General features: G+C 42.1%; 1 protein-coding gene across 2 annotated transcripts in view; it reads left to right on the forward strand.

Moving 5' to 3' along the window:
* The window catches only part of MCMBP (minichromosome maintenance complex binding protein), a 35636-nt gene that overhangs the window by 6614 nt on the left and 2185 nt on the right, over positions 1-26837 (forward strand). Inside the window, exons 2-14 of one of the 2 annotated variants that reach the window (XM_079137175.1) lie at positions 3283-3368; positions 3937-4077; positions 4171-4212; positions 6680-6781; positions 10753-10897; positions 13251-13402; positions 14679-14779; positions 16540-16718; positions 17036-17159; positions 18778-18895; positions 21516-21681; positions 22590-22723; positions 24336-24500. In XM_079137175.1, coding sequence (XP_078993301.1) covers positions 3283-3368; positions 3937-4077; positions 4171-4212; positions 6680-6781; positions 10753-10897; positions 13251-13402; positions 14679-14779; positions 16540-16718; positions 17036-17159; positions 18778-18895; positions 21516-21681; positions 22590-22723; positions 24336-24500 — 1655 coding nt within the window. The remainder of the gene's footprint in view (positions 1-3282; positions 3369-3936; positions 4078-4170; positions 4213-6679; positions 6782-10752; positions 10898-13250; positions 13403-14678; positions 14780-16539; positions 16719-17035; positions 17160-18777; positions 18896-21515; positions 21682-22589; positions 22724-24335; positions 24501-26837) is intronic. The other variant, XM_079137176.1, reaches the window with a different exon arrangement.

Genomic DNA, 26837 nt, shown 5'->3' on the forward strand with positions numbered 1-26837 from the left:
TCTGTCTTTTGTTCCTGGGCTTTTTTCTCTTCCAGGCACTTAGTGCCCCAGGTGCTTGACTTTCTGGTGCTGCCCATCCTGTGCTCTGAGTACCATTACGGGGTCTTTCCTCGGAGTGCTGCACATCTAGAATGCCGTTCCTTTCCAGCGCGCCTTGTTTCAGCTCTTCACCCCTCTCAGGCTCTGGCTTGGAGAAGCCCTCTCTGAGATGTTTTGATCCGCATTAGTTTTTCTTTGCTTTTAGCTGCTGTTCTGTCCATGGCTTATCTTGGCTGTAAGTTCCTTCAGCTGTATCCTCATGGCACCTGGCCCAGGGCTGGGCCATAGTAGGATTAAGTAATTGACAGTTGTTACATTCTAGTTCTTTTTGAAGTTATTTGTTCCTTTAGTTATCTAGCAGTACCTTGTATTCGGTTTGTTTTTGTGGTACTGGAGATTGAACCCAGTGACAGCGACCTTCTACCGCTGAACTATATTGCCAGCTCTTTTCCTTTTTTAGGATTTTTTTTTTTTTTGGCGGGGGGGGGGGGGGGACGGGGGGGACGGGTACTGGGGATTGACCTTTACCACCAAGCTACAGCCCCAGCCCTTTTTTATTCTGATTTTGAGACAGGGTTTCACTAGTTGCTGAGGCGGGCTTTGAACTCTCAGTCCTGCCTCAGCTTTCAGAGTTGCTGGGATTGCAACTGTGTGCTCCATGCCTGGCCATTACTTGAGAGAACTGTATGTGTCCCCATGCAAGTGACTGAGGTCACTGACTGCTCCCGACTCATTTCTTACACGGCTTCCTCACCTGCTACGTGGTTGTGCTCATGCTTCTCACACAAACGCAGTCCAAGTAGTATTGTTGGGGTGGCAGTTGTCTGTGCTTGTCTTTGCTTCTTCCTTTCCTCCTTTTTGGCAACAGCAGCAGCAGCAGCAGCAGCAGCATTTTGAAACAGGGTCTCACTGTGTTGCCTGGGCAGGTCAGGTGAGCATCTCACCTCAGTCACCTGAGTAGCTGGGACTACAGGCTTGCACTACCTCTCCCAGCCCACAAGTTGTTTCTTTATTTTTTCTTACTTTTTCTGTGCTGTGGATCAAACTGAGGGCCTCGTTTATGTGCAAGTGCTCTACCACTGGCTACACCCTCAGCCCTTTAGGGCCTTTTAAAATGAATCTCTAGGTCCCACCCTAAGAGTTGCTGATTTAGTGGGACTGGGGTGACTGCAAAGCCTGCATTTCTCACAAGTACTCAGGTGGTGCTCAGGATGCTGGTCAGGGAACCCACTTGGAGGCCCTCTGTATTATAGTTGAAGTACCTGCTCCTGCTTTTTATTTAGAGCTGGTCTTTGCCCAGTTAAATAAAAGTGTTTGGGAACCCTGCTGAAGCATGGTGTTTGCAGGATTCATTGAGTATTTCTAACAGAATCAGCTGTGCGATAAGTATATACAAAGTTTCTTTACTCCACTCCTCTGTAGCACTTGGGTGATAAATGTAAGTGGTGGGAGGATTTGACAGCTGTGTGGTTTGGTGGGTTTATTTGACATAAACCTGTATTCTTGCCAGGCACCGGTAGTGCACACCTGTACTCCCGGAAGCTCAGGAGGCTGAGGCAGGAGGATGGCAAATTCAAGGCCAGCCTCAGCAACTTAGTCAGATCCTGTCTCAAAAAGGGCTGGTGGTGTAGCTCAATGGTGATTTACCATTGAGTTCAATCCCCAGGACTGCCAAAAAAAATTTTTTTTAAATAAATTTGTATTCTGTGAATAACTCACTCTTTGGTCTTTACCAATTCCTATAAGGGCCTCCTGCAGTTTATTTATTAGTTGTAAGAGGGAAATAATAAGTATATAGTGGGAAAATTGGCTATCACTTTGGGTGATCCAAATTAACACCAGCAGCTGGGAAGATGATCATCATCTCTCCAGATGCCAAACTTAAGAAAGATACTTCACTTATATAGCAGCATAATTGGTGTCCAAAGACAGAATGACAAATTTAAAGATCCTAATTGGCTTTATCTTCAGTTCTATGAGTGGGCGATACTTCATGCCATAGGATAGAATATGTATTTCAGAGGACTAAGAAGAGGAAGTTGTTTTTATAGACAAAGGAAGACTGAAGAAAGCAAAAACAGATGTGTTATTTCCAAGTTACCTTCCTAGTAGTTTGGGAATAGAGAAGCAAAACAATAGAAAACTGATTGGTTAACGTTAGGTTGCTTTAGGTTACTTATTTTATTAGGAATTAAAGTAGAAGGAACTTCATTATCCTGCCAATTCTAACTAACTTGCTTGGGAAATTTAGCTGTCACCTCTTCCTCATGATTTCTTGCAAGGTCAGATAAGCACTTAGCTAGGTTTTGGTAACGTGGAACTTCAGCATGGGTTACTCCATTTTGGTTTTCAGTCTGGTCTGTTGTAGGAGCCTAGTCCAAAGTAGTGGCTTCCCAGAAATTTTATTATTGATCACTCTTAACTGGAATCTCATCACAAGGAAACATCAGGCAAATCCAAAATGAGAAATCACTTTTTACTTAAAGGGCCTGTATTCTTAAATATCAGTGTCATAAAAGACAAAAGATTGAAGAATTTCCCAGTTTAATGGAGACTCAAGAGACCTAATAGCTAAATGCAAGATGATCCTAGCTGGGTCCTGGATGATTGAAGGGGGAAAGGTGCTATAAAGAATGTCATTGGGTCAATTGGAAAGTGGATTGGTGGGTTAGATAAAAAAGTATCAATTTTGAATTTCCCGAGCTTGACAACAGAACTGTGGTTATATAAAATAACCTTAGAAAACACACTGAAATATTTAGAGATTAAAAATCTTTGACGGGTACAACTTAAAGGTCAGAAAGATGCTTATGAGAGAAATGATGAAACCGCTGGGGTAAGGATGCAGGTAGGTGTTCTGTGTGCTGTTTCTTGGTGCCATTTATGAGTTTAAAAACTTTCTAAAAAGTTTACAAAACCACTCTCTGCTCTTCATCTCAGGGTAGTTATAAAGTTTTTTTTTTTTTAATTTACATAAAAATACTTTGAAAAACAGATTGCTTCACAAATATTGGGAAGGCACAGCCTTGCCTGGGTCTGCTGGTTCCTCGCTCTGTAGGTGCTGGCTGGGGCGTGAGAGCTGCTGAGTGCCCGATGAGTACCTCAGGTGCACTGGTATCAGTCTCGACCATGGCAGCAGGCTTCAGTTGTTTCATCTGGGTGGGCTGGTGTGTGATGCACCTGAACGTGGCCTGTTTTTATTGTATTGTACCTTTAGCTTTGAAAACTTTATTTCTCTTTCAGCTCAAAATGGAGTTAGTCCTGACTGGGAGAAGAAAGTTATTGACTATTTTAAGGAAAAGCTGAAGGAAAATAATGCTCCTAAGTGGGTAAGCTCACTGCTGTTTGGGCGGGGAGAGGATTGGGCAGGCTGCAGCTTAGCACTGTAGAGCGGTAATTCACATGTAGTTTAAAAACAAATTAATGTACCTCTGCTCTGAGTACTTTGGTTTCTTTTGCAAGCTATTTGAGCAATCAAGTGGTTCTACATTGTGCCTCTAGGTGGCAGTAGCTGACTATTACTTCCTAGGATAATCTGGTTTTAAGGGCATCTATTAATACCTTTGTTTTATTACCTTCAATTCAAAAGAATCAGCATGCGTGAGTTTTAAAAGGGCATCTCATCAAAGTAAATGCCTTTCTACTAACTGAAACATGTTCAGAAGGACAAGCAGCCTTTACATTATGGTCAAGTGTTACCATGCAAACTTGTAAGAACTTGGAAAGTTCTTTCATTCAAGTTATGTTGTGATGACGTTTGAGGTAATTTAACTTCCTGGTAGGGCTTGATTGTGTGTGACAATTTGTATAGAATTTGTGTCTGTGTGTGTGTATACACACGTTTAATGATTTATTGGAAGGATATTTTGTTGATTGACTTGATTGTTTTCTTTTAAGGTACCCTCGTTGAATGAAGTCCCCCTTCATTATCTGAAACCTAACAGTTTTGTGAAATTTCGTTGCATGATTCAGGATATGTTTGACCCTGAGTTTTACATGGGAGTTTATGAGACGGTTAACCAAAATACAAAAGCACGTGTAGGTATTGCTTTTTTAATGAAACTTTATACTTGTGATTTGTGGTATGAACTCCATTAATATAATACTGTTATCCTTTGTTTTGGGTTGTAGGTTCTTCATTTTGGAAAATACAGAGATGTAGCCGAATGTGGGGTATGTATCCTTCAGACAGATATAACATTTTTTAATAAGAATTTTTTTTCCCTAAACAGAGAATTCATGATTCCTTTCGTCAGTCTTTAGTTTATCTGACTTGTGTTTAAATAAGTTCCAAAACACCAGGTGAAAGCTGTGCAAGGTTGCACACACCAACTATTTGGGAGACTGAGGCCAGCCTAGGCAACTTGCAGAACCCTGTCTTAGAGACAGGGTTGTGGCTCAGTGGTACAGTGTCCCTGGGTTCAATCCCCAGTGCCACCAAAAAATATCTTGTGAAAAAAACTTTTTTGCTTCATTTTTCTGATGTGATCATCATCATCTTTGTGGTCTTTTTTTCCTTTTTCTTTTAAAAATCTCTTAGAAGATAGACTATTTTAAATGACAAAGTTCTTTTCTATCTCAGTATATACTTGATTTAAAAATTACTGGTTATGATACTTTTTTAAAAATGAAGGTGAAAGATTAATTTAGACTTTGCAGTTGCTCAATTAAATATAATCCTCTTAGAAGAAAATTATTTTTTTTAATTTCTGTTGACTTTTTCATATTATCTATTTATTTAATTTTGCAGTACTAGAGATGAAACCCAGGGCGCCCTACCACTGCGCCACACCTCAGCCTTCTTTTTTATGTTGAGGTGGGTCTAAGTTGCAGTCCTCCTGCCTCAGCCACCCTGGTAGGTTACAGGCCTGAGCCACCATGCCCACTTAGCTATTTTTATTATTTGTTTACTTTTGTGCTGGGGATTAAACCTAGGGCCTGGCACATGGTGAGCAGGGGGTCCACCCTAGAGCTGCACCCCCAGTTTAAAAATAGCATTGTTTGTTTGGGATTTGTTTTCTTGTTTTGTTTTTAGTAAACCTAAGCTTTTCATTGGAAAGAGGTAATGGGAGCTCTGACATCAGTAATGGGGATAAGAAAGCAGAGTATTAGGTGTAATTAACTCTTTTGAAGTAGAAACTTACTAGAGAAGCTGTTGAAGTGGGGTCGTGGGAAATCTGCATTTTCTTTGTTTCTTTGCATTGCTTTTTTAATGCAGAGTTAAGTCGAATGTCATTCTGATACCTGTGCAGCATGCCTGGCCCAACTGGTTTTAAGTTCATTTCACATTTAATGGTGAAAATAAATTGGTTAACCAGAAATGTCTCCCATGATTTGCTATGTGCATTTTTGTGTGTTTCTATTGCAACCCAGATTCTAATTTTCAACTGTTGGAAAGAAAGCAAGGGTCACAGGTGGGGATTTAATGGTTTTCTTGCTATCATTGTTATTATCAGTGTTTATCTTTTAAGCCTTGTGACAGAGTTGGGGGATTAACCAGGTGAGACCTCTGTGGAGTTACCTACATTCTGAGTCTGCTTTATAGGTCCAGAATCTTAGTTTTAGATTTAGAAAAGGACTTTTACATTCCAGGAGTCTAAACTCCTACTTACCCAAACTTCAAGAGATTGATTTTTTTTTTTTTTTTTTTGGGTACCGGGGTTTAAGCCCAGGGGCACTTTACCACTGAGCTACATCCCCCGCCCTTTTTATTTCTTATTTTGAGGCAGGGTCTCACTAAGTTGCTGAGGCTGGCCTCAAACTCGCCATCCTCCTGCCTCATCCTCCTAAAGTTGCTGAGATTACAGGTGTGTGCCACTATGCCCAGCAAGAGATTGATTTTAAAATCCTATTACCAGCCTGTCAATTCACAGAATTTGTTCCTGATTGAATAATGGATTCCAGCTTAGTGTGCAGATGTGACAGAACAGCCCTAATTTGGAAAGTTACCACAAAAATTAGGGAACTCATATGAAAGATGGTTTTTTTTTTTTTTTTTTTAATCTCCAACACGATGAACTTCAGGCCTTCCAGTATCTTTTCTTCTTTTAGAGTGTTTCCAAAGGTAAAAGGCCAGTTCTAATGGGTCAGCTTTATCAATGCTGTGCCCCAAGTTTAAGGAGTCCTAACACATGAGACTGCTGCATTAATACGCAGCTTCCCCGTACCCAGTGGTGTACTGTAGCTCAGGGATCCTGGCATCTGGGAATGGGCTGAAGACTGGGCAAGGCTGTGCCTTTGCGACGCTGCCACACACTCGGAGTCGTTCTTGCGCTGCGTTTCTCTTCCACGCGGAGGGCCTTGTGCATGCCAAACACACGCTCTCACGCTGAGCTGCACCCCCACCCCCTGCTTTGTTATTGAGAGGATTACAAAGGATTAATTTTGTAAGCCAGGGACTGTGTGCTATGGATAGGAGGGAGGTGCTTTGATTATTGCATTTGAAATGAGTGTCAGTTTCTTTTTAAAAATGGTTGTTTGAAAAAGGAAAAAAAAAAATGGTAGTTTTGAATTAGTTGCTTGTTGATTAACTTTTATGGTGACAGTTACTAGTTATACAAATGATATGAAAATGTAATTGCTAATTTTAAAAAATTGTTTTCTTAATAAATTTGCAAAAATTCTTTTGTGTACATCACAGCCTCAACAAGAACTTGATTTAAACTCTCCACGGTCTACAACTTTGGAAAGACAGACTTTCTACTGTGTTCCAGTGCCTGGGGAATCCACGTGGATCAAAGAAATATCCTTTACCTGAACTACTTGCGTTGAATGTCTCCTAAATGTTTCTTTAAATAAAAAGACTACGATTCAGATTTCAGGTTTCTGGTCTTTCTACTGGCTAGCTGGGGAAGAAAACAAACTTTTACTGATTATTTACAATGTGTGGCTTTGTTTTAATAACATATAAAACAACCTAAATATTCATTACTGAGAAAGGCTAAAATTACAATACATTCCTGTAACGAAATGCTGGTAAAAAGATGGAGCTAGATTAATTTATTTACTGAAAAAATACCACGATAATTAGGTTAAAAATAGTTTCAGATTAGAGTTCAGCTTTTCTGAAGGGAAAACAACATGTTGGTTCTTTTAAGAGGTGATCGCGGAAATCTAAGTCTCCTTTTTATTTATTGGCTGGTGATTTTTTTTTTTCCATGGCTGGAGATCAAGCACAGGGCCTCATGCTGGTGGGCAAGCCCTTGACTCACAAGCCTGGGCTCCACCCCTCGCGTTCCTTGGAGTGTCCATCTCTTTCATCCTCAGGAATGTAGGCTTTATTTAACTATTTGGCAGAACTGGGGATTAAGCCCTGAGCATTCTCCCTCTGAGCTCCATCTCCAGCTCTTTATTTTGCCTCTTTTCTTTTTTTTAATTTGTGGTGCTGGGGATTGAACCCAGGGCCTTGTGCATGTGAGGCACTCTACCAACTGAGCTATATTCTTTTTAATTTGCAAAGGGGTCTTGCTAAATGACTGAGGCTGGCCTCAAACTTTTGATCCTCCTACCTCAGCATCCCAAAGTAGCTGAGATTACAGGCATTCAGCCTTGCTAGGGCTTTCTTAAAGAACCAACTCTTCAGACTCTTCTGTTCCATGGATTTCTACTCATTAGAGTCCCTTCCTTTGGGTTTTGCTGTAATTTTTGTTTTAGCTTCTTTCTTACTCAGATTATTGATTTTAGATTTCCCAAAATTAGCAATTAGAGCAATAAATTAGTCGCTGCTTTAGTTGCATCCCACAAATTTTGATTTGTTATTTTTACTGTCATTCAGTTCGAAACGTTTTGTGACTTCCTCTGTGATTTCTGCTGTGGTCTTTGACCCGTTTACAATACGGCTGTTCACATGTCCCCTCCCGTTCTCTGTGAGTATCACATCTTTTCTTTGTAGTTTGATCATAGAACCCAAAGTATGTCACTTTCCTGCTTCGAGCACTGTTAGGTGGTTGGGGCGGTGCACACCTGTAAGCCCAGCCACTCTGGAGGCTGAGGCAGGGGAATCACAGCTTAGCGAGACCCCGTCTCAAAATAACATTAAAAGGAATGGGGTGTAGCTTAGTATTAAAATGTCTGTGGCTTCATCTCCAGAACCAAACCAAACCACACAAAACAAAACAAAAAAGCAATTGTCTTCTACATAAATTAAGAAGAGAAAATACACCTTTTATTGGTAAACACATTACCATTTCCCCCTCTCCCCTCCCCCTCCCTCTCTTTAATGTAGAATTGTTTCCCTTATTTTTTTCTTTCTTTTTTCCTTAGATATGTTCTTGGTGAATTTTCTCAGTTTCTGTTCAACTGAAAATGTCTTTATTTCAGCCTCATTGTTGGAGCATATTGTCACTGGATTTGGAGCTCTTGATTGACATGCAGTGTCTTAATGATGCTGCACCATTGTCTCTTGGCCTCTGTTCTTTTGATGAAAGGTTAGTCGTTATTCTTCCTGTTCTTGTATAATGTGTCTTTTGTTTTTCTCTGGCAGCTTCAAATACTCTTGGTTTTCAGCACTTTAACTGATGTACGTGTATGTTTTGTGTGTTTCCTCTTGGTTGGGTTTCGTTGAACTTTTTGGCTCTGTGGATTGATACTTTTCAGAATGGGCAAGCTTTGCAGGCATCATTTCTTCTCATAATTTTTCCTGTCCCAGGCTTTCAATGTTTTCTGGAGCCTGATCACATGATTGTTTGACTCCTTGATATTTTATACAGGTGACTTGTACTCTGTTCACTTTCGACCCCCACCCTGCTGCTTTTGGGGGTAGTACCCAAGCTCTTGATTATGCTGACAAGTCCTGTTACTGAGCCCCTGTTCGTTGTTGGTCTTTTTCCTGTTTTTGCTTTAGTTTGAACAGTTACTGTCGACTTGTGTTCAAGTTCACTGGCTTTCCTCTTATATATCCAGTCTCATGTCAAGCCCATTCAGGTTGCTTTTCATTTCAGGTATTTTATTTTGGGGTTCTAGATTTTTCATTGTTTTCAGTTTGTCTACTAATATTCTTCCTCTTTACTTTTTATTTCTGCCTTTGGTGTATTTTATTATTTAGGTACTGAGGATTGAACCCAGAGATGTTTGCCAGTGAACTACATTCCCAGCCCTATTTTATTATTATTATTTTTTTGGTACCAGGGATTGAACCCAGGGGCACTTATAACCACTGAGCCACATCCCCAGCTCTTTTTTATATTTTATTTTATTTTATTTTTTTTCCCCCGTTTGAGCAGCCGGGGATTTGAACCGTGGTCCTTGCGCATGCTAGGCGAGTGCTTTCCAAACGGAGCTATTTCTTCAGCTCCTTTTTAAAATATTTTATTTAGAGACAGGGTCTTGCTGAGTTGCTAAGTGCCTCACTAAGTGGCTGAGGCTGGTTTTGAACTTGCTATCCTCCTGCCTCAGCCTCTAAGGTTAGCCACTGGAATTACAGGCGTGCACCACCGTGCTCAGCTCCTTTTTATTTTTTATTTTGAGACAAGGTCTCACTAAGTTTCTTAGGGCTTCACTCAATTGCTGAGGCTGGCCTCAAGCTTGATGTCCTCCTGCCTTGGCCTTCTAATAAGTTGCTAGGATTTCATGTATGTACCACCACGCCTAGCCTATCTTTGGTTTTAAAGTTGTGTGAGATAATTGTGTTGTAGTACTTTCTCTGCTCATTCTAATATCCATTCTAATATTTCTATTGGCTGGTTTTGATCCTGATTATGGGACACATTTCCCTGCTTCTTTTTATACCTAAGGATGTCTTATTGTAGGCTGTGAGGAGTTCAGTTTTCTGTCTTTAAGAATGTCTCATTTTTTTTTCTTTTTTTTTTAAACTGGTGAAATTTTTATTAAAACCACAGAAGTAAAAAACATTTTGCGAGGGACTGGGGAGTAGGAGTAGGCCACCAGGGTTCGGGTGGGGATGGGATGACAGGACAAAGCTGGGCTGCCAGACCATAAGGGCCCCAGCTTCAGGGGCCATTGTCTCATTTATTTCTGACAGGCAACTTACTGGATCACTTCGATCATGTCAAGGTGTGCTTGGGGATTTGCTGAAGTGGGCATAGAGCAGCCCTTGGTGCACGGCACAGTTCTTACTCATGAGGTATGCCGTGTCTAGGTCTCTGAAGGTCTGGGGTGTTCAGTGTTCAACAGAGTCCACTTCTAGTACTTGCAGAGTTTCCATTTCATTCTTGGGCAACCAGCAGTTTTTTCTGTGAAGGGTTGAGGAATCTCGGCTGATGATACAGGGCCAAAGATACAGATGGAAACTGTACAGATTTCTGCATCTCTGTCTACAGCTGCTTCCTGTCTAGTACTTTTCTGTTCTGTGAGTTCCAGTTGCTTCGGTAGCCCTGAACGAAGTGCTCTGCGAGTGCAGGGCCTCCAGGCCTCTTTGCTGCACTTACGGAAATGCCTCCCACAGAGAGCTGCAGGGAGCGGGCTTCACCTGCTGCACATCGCCCTGTGCGCATGCGCATCGTAGCCCATGATGATCCTGTTGTTCAGTGGCTGAAAACAGTCGATTCACTTATTTTGTCCAGTTTGATGGTTGTTTCCAGTGCAGGTGGGGGGCATAAGGTTGATACTTGTTCATTTTCATGACCCAAACTGGAAGACTAGCCTCCTTTCATTTTAACTGAATTACCAAACCACTCATCTTTCATTAGTCATATAATTAGCACAATCTAGCATATCTCTCAATTCATGGTAGTCTTTCTTGACCATTCATTTAACGCCTATGTCAATGCAAACCAAGCTCGGGTCAGCCCCTCGACCTCCTACACTCCCAGTCGTCACAAGAGGAGTTACGAAGATGATGAAGACATGGACCTACAGCCTCACAAACAGAAAGACCAACACGCAGGTGCCAGACAAGCAGGTAGTGTGTGCCAACCGGCTTGCCATAGATTCCTGCTCCCTTGCAGTAGACTCATTTTCTAAATTAATTGTTGCATGATGTATTTATAGATTTATGAGCTAGTAACGACGTAGCAACCCTGCTTCAAATTTATCAGAGTTGTAGACAGCTTTAGATCTGGGGGTGTAGCTCAGTGGCTGGCAAGGCCCCTGCCTAGCGGGCAGAAGAGTTGATCCATTACTCTTTGCTCAAACCATGCTTCGTAATTGAGCAATTAGACATCACTTAGTGAGAAGCAGCTGCTTTAATGTGCGTTTTAGAGCCTCAAGTGGTAGCTAGAAAAGGTCTTTTCTGTCTTCATTTTTATTTTTATCCCATCTCTTAAGTAATATGGAAGCTTGGTACTTTACCCTAAAAATGACTTGATTTCTATATCTGAAACATTTTTCTCGTATTCTTTTTGGGACTTTCATTTAATTTTGTAAGATTAAAAATATCAAAAATATGAAATTGTGATAATACTAAATGAATTTGTATTTATTTATTTGTTTTTTGCTGTGCTGAGGATTGAACCAGGGTCTTGTGGTTGACAGGCAAGCACTCTACAAACTGAGCTATATCCCCAGCCCTTGGTTTATTTTTTAAAATGCTTAAAATATGGTTAATTTTAATTTGAACAAGGAGACCAAAAGTTGACATTTTCCTAGTGATAAGAGAATTTCAGAATCACTAAATACTGTTATTGATTTCTCAACCTTCATGAGCAGTGAATTTCTTTAACATGACAGGTAGATAAGTTTGTCTTTTTGTCTCCTTTTTATATGCTCACTTTCTTTTAGCACCTTTAATCAGAGTGAAAATTAAAGGGAGAAAACAATTGAGTCTGGTTGATTACTGCAAAATTGGATTAAGAGAGCAAATTTAATCGTTGGGATAAACAGATTTACTAATGAGTTTTATTTAAGTTACTTTACCTTATGAACTCACATTTGTGAATTGCATTAATGCGGACATATTTTAATGTTGTAAAAGTTGGAATTGCGACTGTACAAATGTGAAAATATTCTTTTTCTTCGTCTACCCCCGAGTTCATGCAAATTACTGGTGTATTGAAGCAGTACATGATGTGTTTGGTCCAGGAAATGGTGACCTAGAGCTGCAGCAGCCGATGCTCCTCCTGTGTCTCCGCTTCTTACTCATGTCCCGCTGCGGGGCTCTTTATACGTGTGCACATTGTTTATGTTAAGTTCAGCTTGTTGGTTTCCAGGCAGTCTTTCAAGCTGTTCATGTGTTTAAACTTATTTTGAGAGAAGTGTAGAGTTGGACACACTTGTAAGAAGTAATACAGAGGTCTGCATACCCTCCGTGGTCATATCTTGCACGGACCTTAGTCTAGTCTGTCAAGCTAATTCAGAACTCACATTTTTCCACGTTTATTTATGCACACCTAGTTTATTCTCAGCAGTTTGTTACCCAGCTCGCTCCTCTTGCCTCTTAATGACCAACCGTGCCACCTGCCCCCAGCTCCCTAGCCCTGGTAACCACAACTCTGCCTTCCTTCTCTACAGTGTTGGCATTATAAGAACATCATATAAATGGAATCATATATTACGTAAACTTTGTAGATTGGCTTCTTCCATTCAGCATAAGTCCCTTAGAACCCATAAAAGTTGTTGCATGTATCGGTAGTATATTTCTCTTTTTTTTTTTAACATATATTTTTTAGTTATAGATGAACACATTACCTTTATTTTATTTATTTTTATGCAGTGCTGAGGATCGAACCCAGTGCCTCGCATGTGCGAGGCAAGCACTCTGCCACTGAGCCACAACCCAGCCCCAGTTTATTCCTTTTTATTGCTGAATGGTATTATGTGGTACAGCAGGCTATATTTTGATTCTGATTAGTTATCAGCCTTAACTCGTAACTACTCAGAAGTGCCTTTTAATGATCTGTATATTCCCAGTAATTAGTCTGATTCTTGCTTAGTGTATATTAATAAATATATGACAAATGAATATATTGCTTTTTGGCTTTAATAGAAAAGAATTGTGTTCTCCAAAAGAATTCTGTCGTAAGTAGAGTGTGTATTCCTTGGATCAGACGTGTCAGAGCAGCTGTATTGAATATTAACTTCTTAAAGTGCTTCTGTGGGATTGGATGGGAGCAATTTATTGCCATTTTATGGTAGGAAAAGAAATTTAAATTTCAGATCCGTATTTTTGTTCTCTTTGTTAGAATGCTTTTTGAAAACTGTAGCGACTTGAACTTCTTGAGCTAAGAAACATCACTGTCAAACTTGAAAGGCACCTTGGAATGCTCTGTTTTTCCAGGAGGCTTTGGCAGTGACTAAGTGCTGTTCTTTGACCCTAGGGAGTGCCGGTGGCCTTCAGTGGTGCGGAGAACCAAAGCGTTTAGAAACTGAAGCTTCCTCCGGGCAGCACCCGAACTCCCTGCACCTCTCTTCTCCTTTTGATCTGAATTTCCCACTGCCAGGCGAGAAGGGCCCTGCCTGCCTTGTAAAGGTAATCAAGCCTGTCCCAGCCCAGACATCAGCGGGTAGGTTTTGTGTCTCAAAATTGAAATGGAAACCTCTTGGCATTGTTTTGCTGCTCTAACAAATGACCGGAAACCTCAGAGTCCCATTCTTTTACCGGTTTGGGCTGGAAGTCTAATGTGCGTCTCGCTGGGGTCAGTTCCTTGAGGCTCTCAGGAGCATCTGGGAGTGAGTGTGGTTCCCGCCTTATCCGGCTCCTAGGGAAGGCTGCAGCCTTGGCTGGGGCCCTCTGGAGCTCCATCTCGAGGCCAGCACCAGCACACCTGCCTGTTCTCATAGCCACATCTCCATCCAACCGTTAGCCAGAACGTCCCCTCTTAAGGACTTGTGTGGTGGCGTGGGGCCCACTCACACTCCAGGCTAATCTCCCCGTGTCGGGGTCTTTACTCACACTTGGAGTCCCCTCTTGCATGCACGGTCGCATTGACAAGGACTAGGTCACAAAGTCTTTAAGGGGCCCTTGTTCTGGCTACCACAGCATTCTTAAAGGATAGAAGAACAGCAGTGGAACAGCTTTTTTATGTCTACTTCCTTCCTATTGTCATTTTTGACACACCGATTTCATTTTTGCCATTTTTTTTCCTTCTCATATAAAAACCATTTCTCCCTTATTTAAAAGAGAAGAAAAATATTAAAAATTTGTTCTGTCTTGCTTATTCTGGTTTTTCGAACCTGATAGGTAAACAAGTGATAGAAAGTTCAGAAATGGTCCCTGAACGTCTCCATTCATGTTCGTCTTGGCTTTCGCTTAAATGGTTCTTTGGTCACACAGCACTGGGACTGAAATTCCCACATTCTCCCAAGTCCTGCTTGCATCCCATCTTGATCAGTGAGAGCCTTCGACAAAAGCCCGTTTTAACAGACGGTTTTAAAAGTTTTTTATTGTTGTGAAAGATCTCGTGGCCGTGCGCGTTCTGTATTAATCCCCTGAGTGTCGCGTGGTTTCTGAGCGAGCCTGACCCGATGACCCCGAGTCCTGGGTTTCGTTCTGCTTCTCAGTTGGCAGGTTTTGAGATGACGGGTGCTCCAGCTTCCGTCTGGGCAGGCCCTTTCTGTGGAGTGGGTGGCTCGTTGAAACAGCCCTGGTTGGTTCGGTTTTTAACTTGCCAACCAGTGGTGACTGCAGGCAAGTTCCTCGCCCCTCCTGGTCTCCTCTGGGAAGTACCCGAATCCATTCTTGGCCGAAGGCTTGAGGTCCGGACCCCCTGTGTCAGCGCCCCTGGTGTTTCCTGTGGTTGCTCTAGGTCTACGAGGACTGGGACGGTTTCAAAGTGAACGACGTCCTCGAGCTGTACGGCGTGCTCTCTGTGGATCCCGTGCTGAGCGTCCTGAGTACTGATGAGAGGTGAGTCTGTTTTCTCTGTTTTGTGGGTCAGTTTTTATTTCGATATGATTTCACACATTCAGAAAAGTGGCAGGATAGTCGAGAGAATTCCCTGTGCCCTCAGCCCAGACTTGCCAGCACTCAGTGCTCAGGCCCTGGGCGCTTTGCCGCTCATTCATGCTCTGTGCACGCAAATTTGGGGAACAGGTGACAATAAATCGCAGACGTCAGCTCTTTTTTTGGTACTGCTTTGTACGAGGTATTGAACTCAGGTCCTCTGCCACTGAGCTTCAGCCCCAGTCCTTTTAAGTTTTGAGATAGGTTCTCACTGAGTGGCCCACGCTGGCCTCAGTCCCACCATCTTCCTGCCTCAGCGACCCAAGGAGCTAGTAGTTGTTTGGTTTCAGAATGAGGTTGTGTAGTTGCAATTGTGTTTCACAGTTCCTCAGTTAGCCTCTCTGCAGTTCAGTGTGACTTCCGTGATTCATTTCACATAGGGTCATTTGTGTCTAATTGTTTCACCTCAGTTTTTTCTCTGTCCTAAGAACAACATTGATACTGTTGGCAAATCGGAGCATCTCAGTTGCTATTCTGGCCATCGGCTTCACACCCCTGCCTGCCTCGTCCCACCCAGCCGGTTTATCCTTCCTATACTTCTTTTTTGCATAGATGCACATTTTTTTTTATTACTCGTTTTTTCTTCCATAAAAGGAAGCAATCGTATATGTGCGCATTTGTACTCTAATTTTTTTTCATTAACAAAATGTGGTACCATCCAGATCGTCCTTATTATTTTTTCTTTTAATATTTCCCAAAGAGAGGACCACTATTCCCTGGATACAGTGGAGTTCTCTTGTTGAAGACTAGATATTCATCATGGTCTGCAGAGGAAGAGCTTAACATTTTTCACACTAGGAAAAATTGTTACAAAACACATTTTAAATAACTTGAATGTAACAATCTCTTAGTAACAGTCCCTAAAATTGCTTTTCTTGGCTATTTCTGGCTGTGAATACTTTGTCCTGAGTTACTGCTTAGCTTAGAGGTGGGAACACAGACTGGGACCGACTGCAGGTTGGGATCCTCTTTGGCCCCTCAGTGACTGTGTGACCTCAGGCTTGGTTTCCTCATTGTAAACGAGGGTAGTCGTGAGCATTTCATGAATTTGTGTGCAGTGTTGAATATTGTGCATTATGTGGTACAGTTAGAATAGTCAATTTTAAAACATTTTAGTCATTCATTTATATCTTACAATAAATCCATCATAGATTAATTTATTTAGCAAATCTGAAAAATACATGCTATCTTCATGGCTTTTCTGCTCAATATTCAAGGAAGAGATCAAGTAAGAATAAAATTTAGCAAAGACAAATAGCAAGGTAGGGACAAATGATTTTCCATACACCAAAAAATAGTTACTGGATGACTTTTTGAGAAGACCCCAGTTTTGAAATATGCAGTGAACTATTTGATGTTTCAGCTGGTAGTTTCAGAATAAGTGTGTGTCAAAATAACCTTATGAATGACATCCTGTAACCCACTGATGGCAGTGCTAATGACATCATGCTGAGTGAAAAACATTGATTATGAAGAATGGAATAAATCCATTCTATCATACTACCAACCTGGCCTGAAATCTCTGAGGGGAAATGGTTAAGAATGAGGAGCCACTTTCTGCCCTTAAGGAGAGGTACAGGTAGAAGTAGCCTTGGCTTGAATTGTAATTTTGCCTTCAGATATGCACCTGATTTTCACATCCTTGCAACTGGTGTCCAACACAGGGATGCTTCTGCGTTGCTGGACCCCATGGAGTGCACAGACACAGCAGAGGAGCAGAGGGTACACAGTCCTCCTGCCTCCTTGGTGCCAAGAATTCATGTGATTTTAGCCCAGAAGCTGCAGCACATCAATCCGTTGTTGCCCGCCTGCCTTAACAAAGAGGAGAGCAGAACCTGTAAGTGTAAGTGAGCCACAGACTCTTCCCTCGTGTGTCAGGAGCTGGGTGTGACCTGTGCTCAGTGGCACTGAGTCAGCTCCTCCTCCCTCGGAATACCTGTTTCCTATAATGTCTGTGCTTGGCCCCATTCTCCTCTTGTTAATTCTCTGACCCAGAGGGAGTGGAAGAGGGGGCAAGCTGTCGTCCCCGGGAGTGCCCTCATTTGTCACTTAGTAGCTAGTGTTCGGGTGCATACCTATTACCTGCTGAGCTCTGAGCTCCTTGGCACTGAGAGGCCTGAGGAGCTGGCGTGCTCTGAGTGACCCTCCTTCCTCCTGCAGTCGTGTCGGCCTTCATGTCTGAGTTGTCTCCGGTCCGAGCAGAGCTGCTCGGGTTCCTCACTCACGCACTGCTGGGAGACAGCCTGGCTGCCGAGTACCTTATACTCCACCTCATCTCTGCAGTGTAAGTGCCATCCGTGTCCTGGTGGGGGTGAGGACCTTTCCGTGTGGCGTGGAGAGTGGAAGAGCCAGGAAGGCTCTGGCGTAACTCATGTGTTGCAGTTTACTAGGCTTCATCATCCACCGATTCTTACTTGTTCAGTGTTAAGTGTTAGGCCACATCACCGATTCTTTGTTTCCCTCGGTTTCACATTTATTTTGATTATGTCCCCTGAATGTTAGAGCCAGAATCAGATAAAGGGCCTGACTGATGAGTAAAATGAGCTGCTGCTTTTTTGTTTGCAGTGCTGGGGATTGAACCCAGGGCTTGCACACACGCTAGACTACTGAGCCGAATCCCCGGCCACTTTTTACCTTCTGTATTCTGTTTGCACATCCCGAGGCTGTGCTTCTAAAAAACAGTCAATGAGTTACTTCGTGTGCACATTTTAATTTATACGTTGGCATTGGCCTCACCCCTTGACTCCACTCTGTTTCTGATTTCAAAAATAATGTGCTCCTTCAACAAGTTCCAGGAACTTGAAGAAGAACATAGCAGTCATCTGTCATCTCACCACTAGGAGATAATCTCAGTTACCATTGTGGTACTTATTCGTGTTTTTATATTTATATATGCATATTATATATACCAATGTACTTATCAGTTATACTTAGATCTATGTGTTGCTTTTAGCATTTAATACATATAAAACATTTTCCCATTGTAGTTCTTCATGAACTTTTTAATGGCTGCACACTGTTTCATTTTACAGTTGTGCTATACTATAACCATCTCCCAGTTTTTCTTTGTAGTAACCACAGCATTGCAGCAAACAGCTTTGTGCCCTGTGTTATGCTCCTCTGGTGGGATCTGACATAGTGGTATGTAATGATTGAGAGCTCAGGCTTTGGAACCAAACTGCCTGATTTTGAATCTTGGCTCTATCACTTCCTGACTAGATGAGCATGTTACAGGTTGAACATCTCTAATCCAAAAACCTGAAAGGCTCCCAGCTCTGAAACTTTGAATACTAGTAGGCTCCATCTCAGATTATGGAGCATCACAGATTTTGGATTTCAGATAGGTGTTTACCCAGTAAAGTCTATGCAAATATTCCAAAATCTGAAGTATTCATGGTCTCATGCATTTTAAATAAGGGATACTCCAACTATATAAGTTCCGTACCGCAAGATTTTTATTCTGTAAAACAAAGATAATAGAACCTATCTCAGAATGTTTGGAAATTACATGAGGAAGTGTATAAGCTCAGAATAATATTGGCTATTAATTTTATTTGTGGTTATTCTGATAAAATAGCTAGACAAATTCCAGCTACTTAAGGCTGAGGCAAGAGGATCATAAGTTTGGGGTCAGCCTGGGAACCCTATCAAGACCCTGTCTCAAAAAAAGAAGGGTCAGGTTGGAGCTCAGAGGTAGAGTGCTCCTGGGTTCAATTCCCAGTACCACCAAAAAAAAAAAAAAAAAAGCTAGCCTGAATATTATTCTACACTTTTAATGATAACATTAAGCTAATTTTTATTTGCTTTTTGAATGAAACCAGGAAATCACTTCAGTATCTCATTTATTGATTTCTTTTTCTTTCTTTTTTTTTTTTTTTCTTTTTTCTTTTTTTTTTCCCTAGATATACAAGAAGAGATGTTCTTCCACTAGGAAAATTTACAGTTAACTTGAGTGGTTGCCCACGGAATAGTACCTTCACAGAACACTTATATCGAATTATTCAACATCTTGTTCCAGCAGTAAGATCAACATAAATACTCATCATAAACCTAACGCACACCAGAAACCCTTCTCATTGTCTTCCATTCAACCCACATACTCAAGTTTGAGATTTTAATAGATGTCACTTAAGGGGAAACAATACCTGCCGAGTTGCATGATTGAAAGCGTGCCCTCTCTCCTAAATGTTCCACTTTTTTTGCTTTAGCACCACTTTCTGTAAGTCTAACAATTAACACAATCCCAGTAACTCCCTTAAAATTGTATTCTCAGTCAATGTCAATTTGTGCAATTTGGTGTCCTTTTGCATTAAAAACTTAAATCTAAATAAGTTCTAAATTATCGGAACCTAATTGTTTTAGCTAAGTTAATTAAAACAAAACAAAACTTTCTCTTCATTGCCCCAGTTTCAATTACTGTTTGGGAAGTTGAGCTTTCTTTCCTTGCCAGGTGATCTGGAGTACAGTATTTGTGTGTGGTAGGATCTTGGGAACAGGGGAATTGCTTCTGATACATCATGCGATGGAAAATACCAATCACCTCTTGCTTTGGAAATACGAGAGGTTGGTCTGGATCAGTCACTGAACCAGTTTATTGAGTGTCTCTAAGGGCTTGTGTTCTTGTAGGCCGTTAGGAAGCAGCAGTGACCAGAACAGACAAGCCTTTCTCCCTTTGATTAGGTCCTAAGGATGGAGAGAGCTGTTTTTTTGTTTTGTTTAGTTTTGTTTTTGTTTTTGTTTTTTTATGTTGGGTACATTTATCATTAATTTCCCACAATTTAGAAGTAAAACTGAAAATTTTAAAGTAATAATTCATTAAAAATAATAACATTTGAATGTGTTTTTGTAAAAATAAGTTTTTTCCCAAATCAAAAAAATTAATGATAAAAATGACCTTGTTTTACATTTTTGCAAATCTCTTTAATATCTAAATTAATAGGAGACCACTAGATCTTTGTGTCTCTGCAGTCTGTTGTAATGCAATATTTTGATTTTTTTTTTTTTTTTGAAGGGTAGTTGGAACGTGTGATCTGAAATTTTATCAATGAAATTTTCATATTCTGCAGTAAAATTCATTAGTCTTAATCTTGCATATTGAAAATGTCTGGGTAAAAAAATCATAATTTTTATCTCCTAGACCCCATTAGAGGGTCTTGGCAATTCCCTAGGCCCTATACCACTTTGTGTGTGTGTATGTGTATGTGTGTTACTGGGAATTGAACCCAGAACAGAGGCCCTCTACCACTGCACTACTCCCCTACCCTTTTTGTTTTGAGACAAGGTCTTGCTAAGTTGCCCAGGCTGGCCTTGAATTTGAGATCCTCCTGCCTCAGCCTCCTAAGTTGCTGCTAGAATTATAGGTGTGAGCCACCACACCCCGTTCTTTACCACATTTCAGTAATTATGGAAATAGATCCCTTGCCCTCATGGAACAAATAAATTAATCCGTGGTATGTCATTTAAGCGCCCTATAGAACAAAGCCCCAGGAGAAGGTCCAGGATAAAGCTGTCAACACACAGCTTGGGTAGGAAAAGCCCAGCTCCCAGGTGCATCCTGACAGACCAGGGGGAAGTGCAGTGACGAGCCTGGGGCTGCTCAGGGAAGTGTCAACCTGTGCAGAGAACAGAGACAGCCTCCGAGGAGCAACATGCTTGGCATGTATGAGGAATGCCAGTGGGGAATGAGCCCTGGGCAACCCAGAGCCACTCAGCTGGGAAACCAAGGTTCCCGTCGCTCATACCTAGGGCAAAATGAGCACTGTTGAGAGAGTGCTGTATGAGGGAGGTGCTAGAGGTTACAGCCTGCTGTGAGCTGTTCTTATCCTGCCCCTCTGGTGGGCCTCTGCTTTTTCACTTTGCCCTGTCCCGTTGCCTCGTGCTCCTGTGTCCAGCTAGCACCTGGCTCTTCACTGTCTTGTGAGGCTCTCAGCACAGGTTCAGTGCACATGGCCTGCCTCCCACCCCACCACGCATGCTGCTTTACAGGCTGGACAGGTAGAAACGTGAAGTGCATTAAGGGCAGGTCCAAGGGGCGCTGGGAGTGCTCTGGCTCAGCATGAAGGCCGTGTCCAGGGCCTAGCAGAGTTCCTGCTCTGGCCAGCCGGAGGCAGTAGTGAGTGAGCTCTGCAGCACACCGAGGTGGCTCAGTGTGCACTGCTCCTTGGATTTCCTTTCAGCAGCTTGTTCAGAAGTGTCTGCAGTGGTCTATGATGGATAAATATGATTTGAATCTGAAGAGCATAGTGGAAAATGATGAGCTTTTTTTCTCCCCGCCAAAACACAGTAAAATACTGTGTTTTGCTAGCTTGTGTTAGGTGAAGAGCTCAGCTTTGGGTATTTGATACACACATGTCAGTTGTCTAACATTTGTTTCACTGACAGAATAAACCTATTCCTTGGTTATTGACTGAGACATTTGAGAATAAAGCAGCTTACAGAATAAAGCAGCTTACAGAGCGAGTGAAAGTCTAACACAGGAAATAGATGCATTTTTGTGTCTCAGACTTCCAGAGGCCATGCCATTACTCCCTTAGAAATATGTAAGATCGATTCTATCTGAAAAAGTGTTTGACTCCAAATACATAATCATCTTAAAGTAGGGAAACTTCAATCCTTGCTCATTGGAACATTTCCGTTGCAGTCCTTTCGTCTGCAGATGACCATAGAGAACATGAACCATTTGAAATTCACTCCCCACAAAGACTACACGGCCAACCGCTTGGTCAGTGGACTCCTCCAGCTGCCCAACAACACTTCCCTAGTCATCGATGAAACTCTCCTGGAGCAAGGGCAGCTGGACACCCCAGGTATGCACATGGACGCCCCTGCCACCCTTTTCCGGTTAAAGTCAAACCTGGTAATGATTTTTTTCAAAAGGATGTCCGTTGACAAAGACAAATTCACATTTGAAGCATATTTAAGGAAAAGACTTTGTGTGTCATCTGATTAAAGCAGATGGCACAAGCTGTACCCCACTGTTTTGTCCTCACGTTTTAAAACTGCACATCAGCACAAGCAGCTTCTTAAAGGCTGAAGTGGGAGGAGGTTTGGCCTTTAATCTACTACCTCGAAGGGGAAGTATAGAGAAGATCTTGTAAAACATTTGATACCTCCCATTGAACTTTTTAAACATTTTGCAGAGAATCTCTGAAAAAAAAATATTTAATGGATCAGATGGTGTGAACTAACTCAGTTATGGGGCGTGTTACAAAATCACAAGAAAGTGGAGTGCCTTGTCTGCTCAGGTCAGGAGAAGTAAGATAGCATTGTGCTGGTGAGCAGTTCAGGAGGTAAAAATAGGAGAAGCAGTACTGCAGGCTGGGTAACCTCAGGCAGAGGTGAATATGGGCCCAGTCAAGTTGAGTGGGCTTTATGTATAGAAATCTAAGTCCTCTGAGTTCACTGTAGCCCTGCGACCACACCGCCTAGGAAGTGACCCTATTTACTGGGATTCCATTTGTGTCTGGTGGTGGATCAGACACTAGGCATTAGATTGAGTATTCCTGGTCCCAGAAAGTTCTGGTGGACCTAATACTGTCTGGGAAGCTTATCACCTAGTGAACATTTGCTTAGTGACATTTGGCTGATAAATTGGTCAGCACCTCATACTTTTTATTTAAGCAGCAGAAACCTCATGTCTATAATCCTTGTCAGTCAAACTAATGTTTACATGATTTAGATCAAGTGACTGAAAATTATGTTCTTACTCTTCTAGGTGTTCATAATGTGACTGCTCTGAGCAACCTAATAACCTGGCAGAAGGTGGACTATGACTTCAGTTACCACCAGATGGAATTTCCCTGCAGTATCAATGTATTAATTACTTCAGAAGGGCGCTCACTCCTCCCGGTAAGATGAGTCGTCTTTTTTGGGCTGGGGACGGTGGGTTACCAGGACTGAACTCAGGGACAGTCGACCGCTGCGGCACATCCCCAGCCCTAGTTTGTATTTTATTTAGAGACAAGGTCTCACTGAGTTTCTTAGCACCTGGCTTTTGCTGAGACTGACTTTGAACTCGAGATCCTCCTGCCTCAGACCCCCCAGCCACTGGAAGATGAGTCACTTTTAAATGAAGAGAGCCACATTTTCATTTTATTTTGGTGTTGCTTCTAAGTTATATTTCTTCAAAAAATTATGACTGCTGTTTATTAATAAGGGAATCAATTATTTTGTTCCTGCCTTGGGACAGAAACTTAATGTCTACCAAGAAAGAGGCGTCAGCAAGTCAGGATCGCCCAGCTGTTGGTCCAGTCATTCCCCATCTGAGCATAAAAAGTAAAAGCTGTCTGCAGATGGGTTAACATCCAGACTTCTGCTCTGCTGTCTGTCTCATTATCTTCTGCCACTTATATGAGAAATATTTTAGCTTTCCTTATTAAATGTCCTTAATCACCTGGTAATGAATTGTATGCTTTATGGTGAAATGGAATAGCTGATTGAGAGGTTTTAATTCTGAGGATGATGGGAAATACATCCCAGGTGTTTAAAAGGTGTATAGCTGCTGTGCAGCGTTCACTTGTAAAAATGAGGAATAGCCTTTGACATTACTCAGTTTTCTGTGGAAAAGTACAATAAAAATTTCAGTTGGCCGGGAGCGGTGACACATGCCTGTAATCCCAGCGGCTGGGGGAGGCCGAGACAGGAGGATCATGAGTTCAAAGCCAGCCTTAGTAACAGTGAGGTGCTAAGTAACTCTGACCCTGTCCCTAAATAAAATACAAAATAGAGCTGGGGGTGTGACTCAGTGGCCGAGTGCTGCTGAGTTCAATCCCTGGTACCCCCCCAAAAAGAAAAGAAGTTCAGTTGGCCAGGAATGGTAGTGGCATGCCTGTAATCCCAGCAACTTCAGAGGCTGAGACAGGAGGATCACAAGTTAAAGAATAGCCTGGGCAATTTAGTAAGACCTTGTCTCAAAAAAGAAAGAAAGAAAGAAAAAAAAAAAAACTGCCTTCTGAGACGGTCCACATTTTTATGTTTATTGATACCATTAAGTTTTTTGTTTTTTGGTTTTTTTTTTTCATTTGCAGTCTTAGGGATTGAATCACCACTGAGCTGCATTCCCAGCCCTTCTCTTTTTTCGGTACCAGGGATTGAACCTAAGGGTGCTTAACCCCTCAGCCACATCCCAGCCCTTTTTTCTATTTTATTAGAGACAGGGTCTTGCTGAGTTGCTCAGGGCCTTGCTAAATTGCTGAGGCAGGCTTTGAACTCTGGATCATCATGCTTTAGCCTCCTAAATCGCTGGGATTACAGGCGTGCGCCTCCGTGCCCGGCAAGAGCTAACCCCGGTGATAATTGCTGTGTAGTTACAGTGTGTATGAATCATATTAAAAACTGATTTCCTTTCACACAAGTAAATGCTATTTTCTAATTCCCTTGGGAGCTGATAGAGGATGCAGCCTCTGCACATGTAGATTAATGTAGGAATTTGGAAAATACTGGGTCCTCTTTCTCTTCTTAGGCAGACTGTCAGATTCACTTACAACCCCAGCTGATCCCTCCGAACATGGAGGAGTACACGAACAGCCTCCTCTCAGCCGTGCTGCCTTCTGTGCTCAACAAATTCCGCATCTACCTGACCCTTTTGAGGTTCCTGGATTATAGCATATCTGATGAAATAACCAAGGTTCGTTCACGTCACATCAAGGATTTCCCTGTGTGTGCAGTGTTTACTGTAATCACAGAGGGGGTAAATTTGCTCTTTGCTTTCTATGTCTTTCCTTTTTCTTGCTCTACCTAGTCTTTCTTTTGTTTGTTTGAAATAGATGTGCTTTTCTGATGTCCCATTCTAATTCCTTTGACTTTTTATTTTCCCCATAGTTGCCCAGGATCTAAAATTATTACTATCCTCTTTTTGGCAGTGCTGGGGATTGAACTTAGGGCCTCACACATGCTAGGCAAGCACTTTTCCCACTAAGCCTTATCCCCAGCCTTTAATATCTTAATTATGTAATCATTTAGGATTAATGGCCAGCTTAATTATAATGATATACAAAAATTTGCTTCATCATAATCTGTTCTTCTCTGTCATGCTCTTGTCATCGCAGTCCCGCCCTTCCTCGCCGCTGCTCATTGCTCTGTGCACCTGTCTTTAACATCAGGCGTTTCTCCTGCCTATGCCAGTGCTGCGTTTCACCCGTGGGGTCATGTTATTGTCTCGCATCCTTTCGTTCCAGCCTAAAGAGTGCCTCTTGGTGTTTTTTGTAGGACACATCTGTTCATGAGAAAGGTTTTGCTTATCTGGGATTATCTCCCAGGCTCCACACCCCACACCCCATGTACTGGGATTGAACCCAGGGACACTCTACCACTGAGCTGCATCCCCACCCCTCACCGTTTGAGACAGGGTCTCTCTAAGTTGCTAAGGCTGGCCTCAAACTTGTGATCCTTCCGCTGCAGCCTCTCAAGTCACTGGGATTACAGGTGTGCGCCACTGCACCTAGTGGGATTGTTATCTGTGAGGCTGATTTTGCTGGATGTAGAATTCTGGTTTTCATCTTTCTTTCAGCACTTTGTGTCTTCTCACTGTCTTCTGCCTCTGTCCTGTGGTTTCTGGTGACAGGGTCCTTTGTACAGGCTTAGACATTTTTTACTGCATTCAAGGTTCTGCTTGGGTTGTTTAGTTTTTTCAGTTATTATTTTGTGTGTGCGTGTTGCTGAGGAGCAGATCCATAGTCTCAGATATGCCAGGCAGGTGCTCTGCCATGGATCCTCAGCTCCCACACCAACCCTGGACTTGCGTTTGCTCTTCTCTGCTTGATGAGACACTGTACTCATATTTTCCTTTAGTTTATACAATAGCCTCTCCCCCCTTATTTGAGAAGGACACATCCCAAGATCCCCAGTGTGAGCCTGAAACCATAGATAATACTAGACCACGCATATACTTTTTTCCCTATACGTTCCTTTTATACAGGATCTATATATTAAGCACAACAAGAGATGAACAACAGTTCATAAGAGGACATTTATAGCAGTATACAATAATAAAAGTTCAGTGAATGTGGTCTCTTGCTCAGCTGCCAAGGAGCAGGTGGTATACAGTGGGAGCATGCTGAACAAAGGATGATGTGTCCCAGCAAGACAGGGCAAGATTTCCTCGAGACTTAGGATGGCCCACCATTTAAAACTGGGTGTGGTTTTGGACTGCAGGTAACTGAAATATTGGTAGAACTACAGTTAACGGTGGACTACTATATGTGGTCTCCTTTACTACGAAGATATTTAAAATAACCAGTTTAAGGTCTTTGTCTAGTAAGTCTAATGTTTGGGTTTCTTCAGGTATAGTTTCTTTTGACTTCTTTTTATCTCAGTTCATGGGCTGTACATTTATCTTCGTGTATCTCCTGATTTTTGTTGATAATCAGACATTTCAAATAATGTAATGTGGCACCTAGACTTTAGAAACTGGATTCTAGGGTTTCTTGTTGGTTAGTGCTTTTAGATTTTTTTTTTTTTTTTTTTTCCCTTTTCGAGAGGCTAAGGATGAACACTTTGCATGTGCTAGGCAAGCACTTTACCACCAAGCTACATCCCCAGCCCCTGCTACAGACGTTTCATTCTTCAGCATTTCATTTAAGGGTTGTTTACTGTGATCATTATATAATGCATCAGGTAGCCAAGATGATTAGCACTTGCTTCTGATGGTTTTTGTTTTGGTACTGGGCGTTGGAACCAGGGGTGCTTTACCACTGAGCTGCATCCCCAGTCCTTTTTGTTGAGACAGGGTCTCGCTGAGTTACTGAGGCTGGCCTTGACTTGGGATCCTCCTGCCTCAGCTTCCCAGGTTGCTGGGATTACAGGTGTGTGCCACTATGCCTGGGCTTCCAATTATTTTGAATAAATGCTCTCGGGAAATAGATTGTTCACAATGTGCAGGGTCCAGATTAGGTTAACTAAAGACAATGTTGCCCAATGGGTTCTTCCAGGGAGCCACCAAATAGGTCAGATCATGGCAGTTCTC

This window comes from Sciurus vulgaris (assembly GCF_902686455.1).
Source record: "Sciurus vulgaris genome assembly, chromosome: 4".
NCBI classification, from domain to species: Eukaryota; Metazoa; Chordata; class Mammalia; order Rodentia; family Sciuridae; genus Sciurus; species Sciurus vulgaris.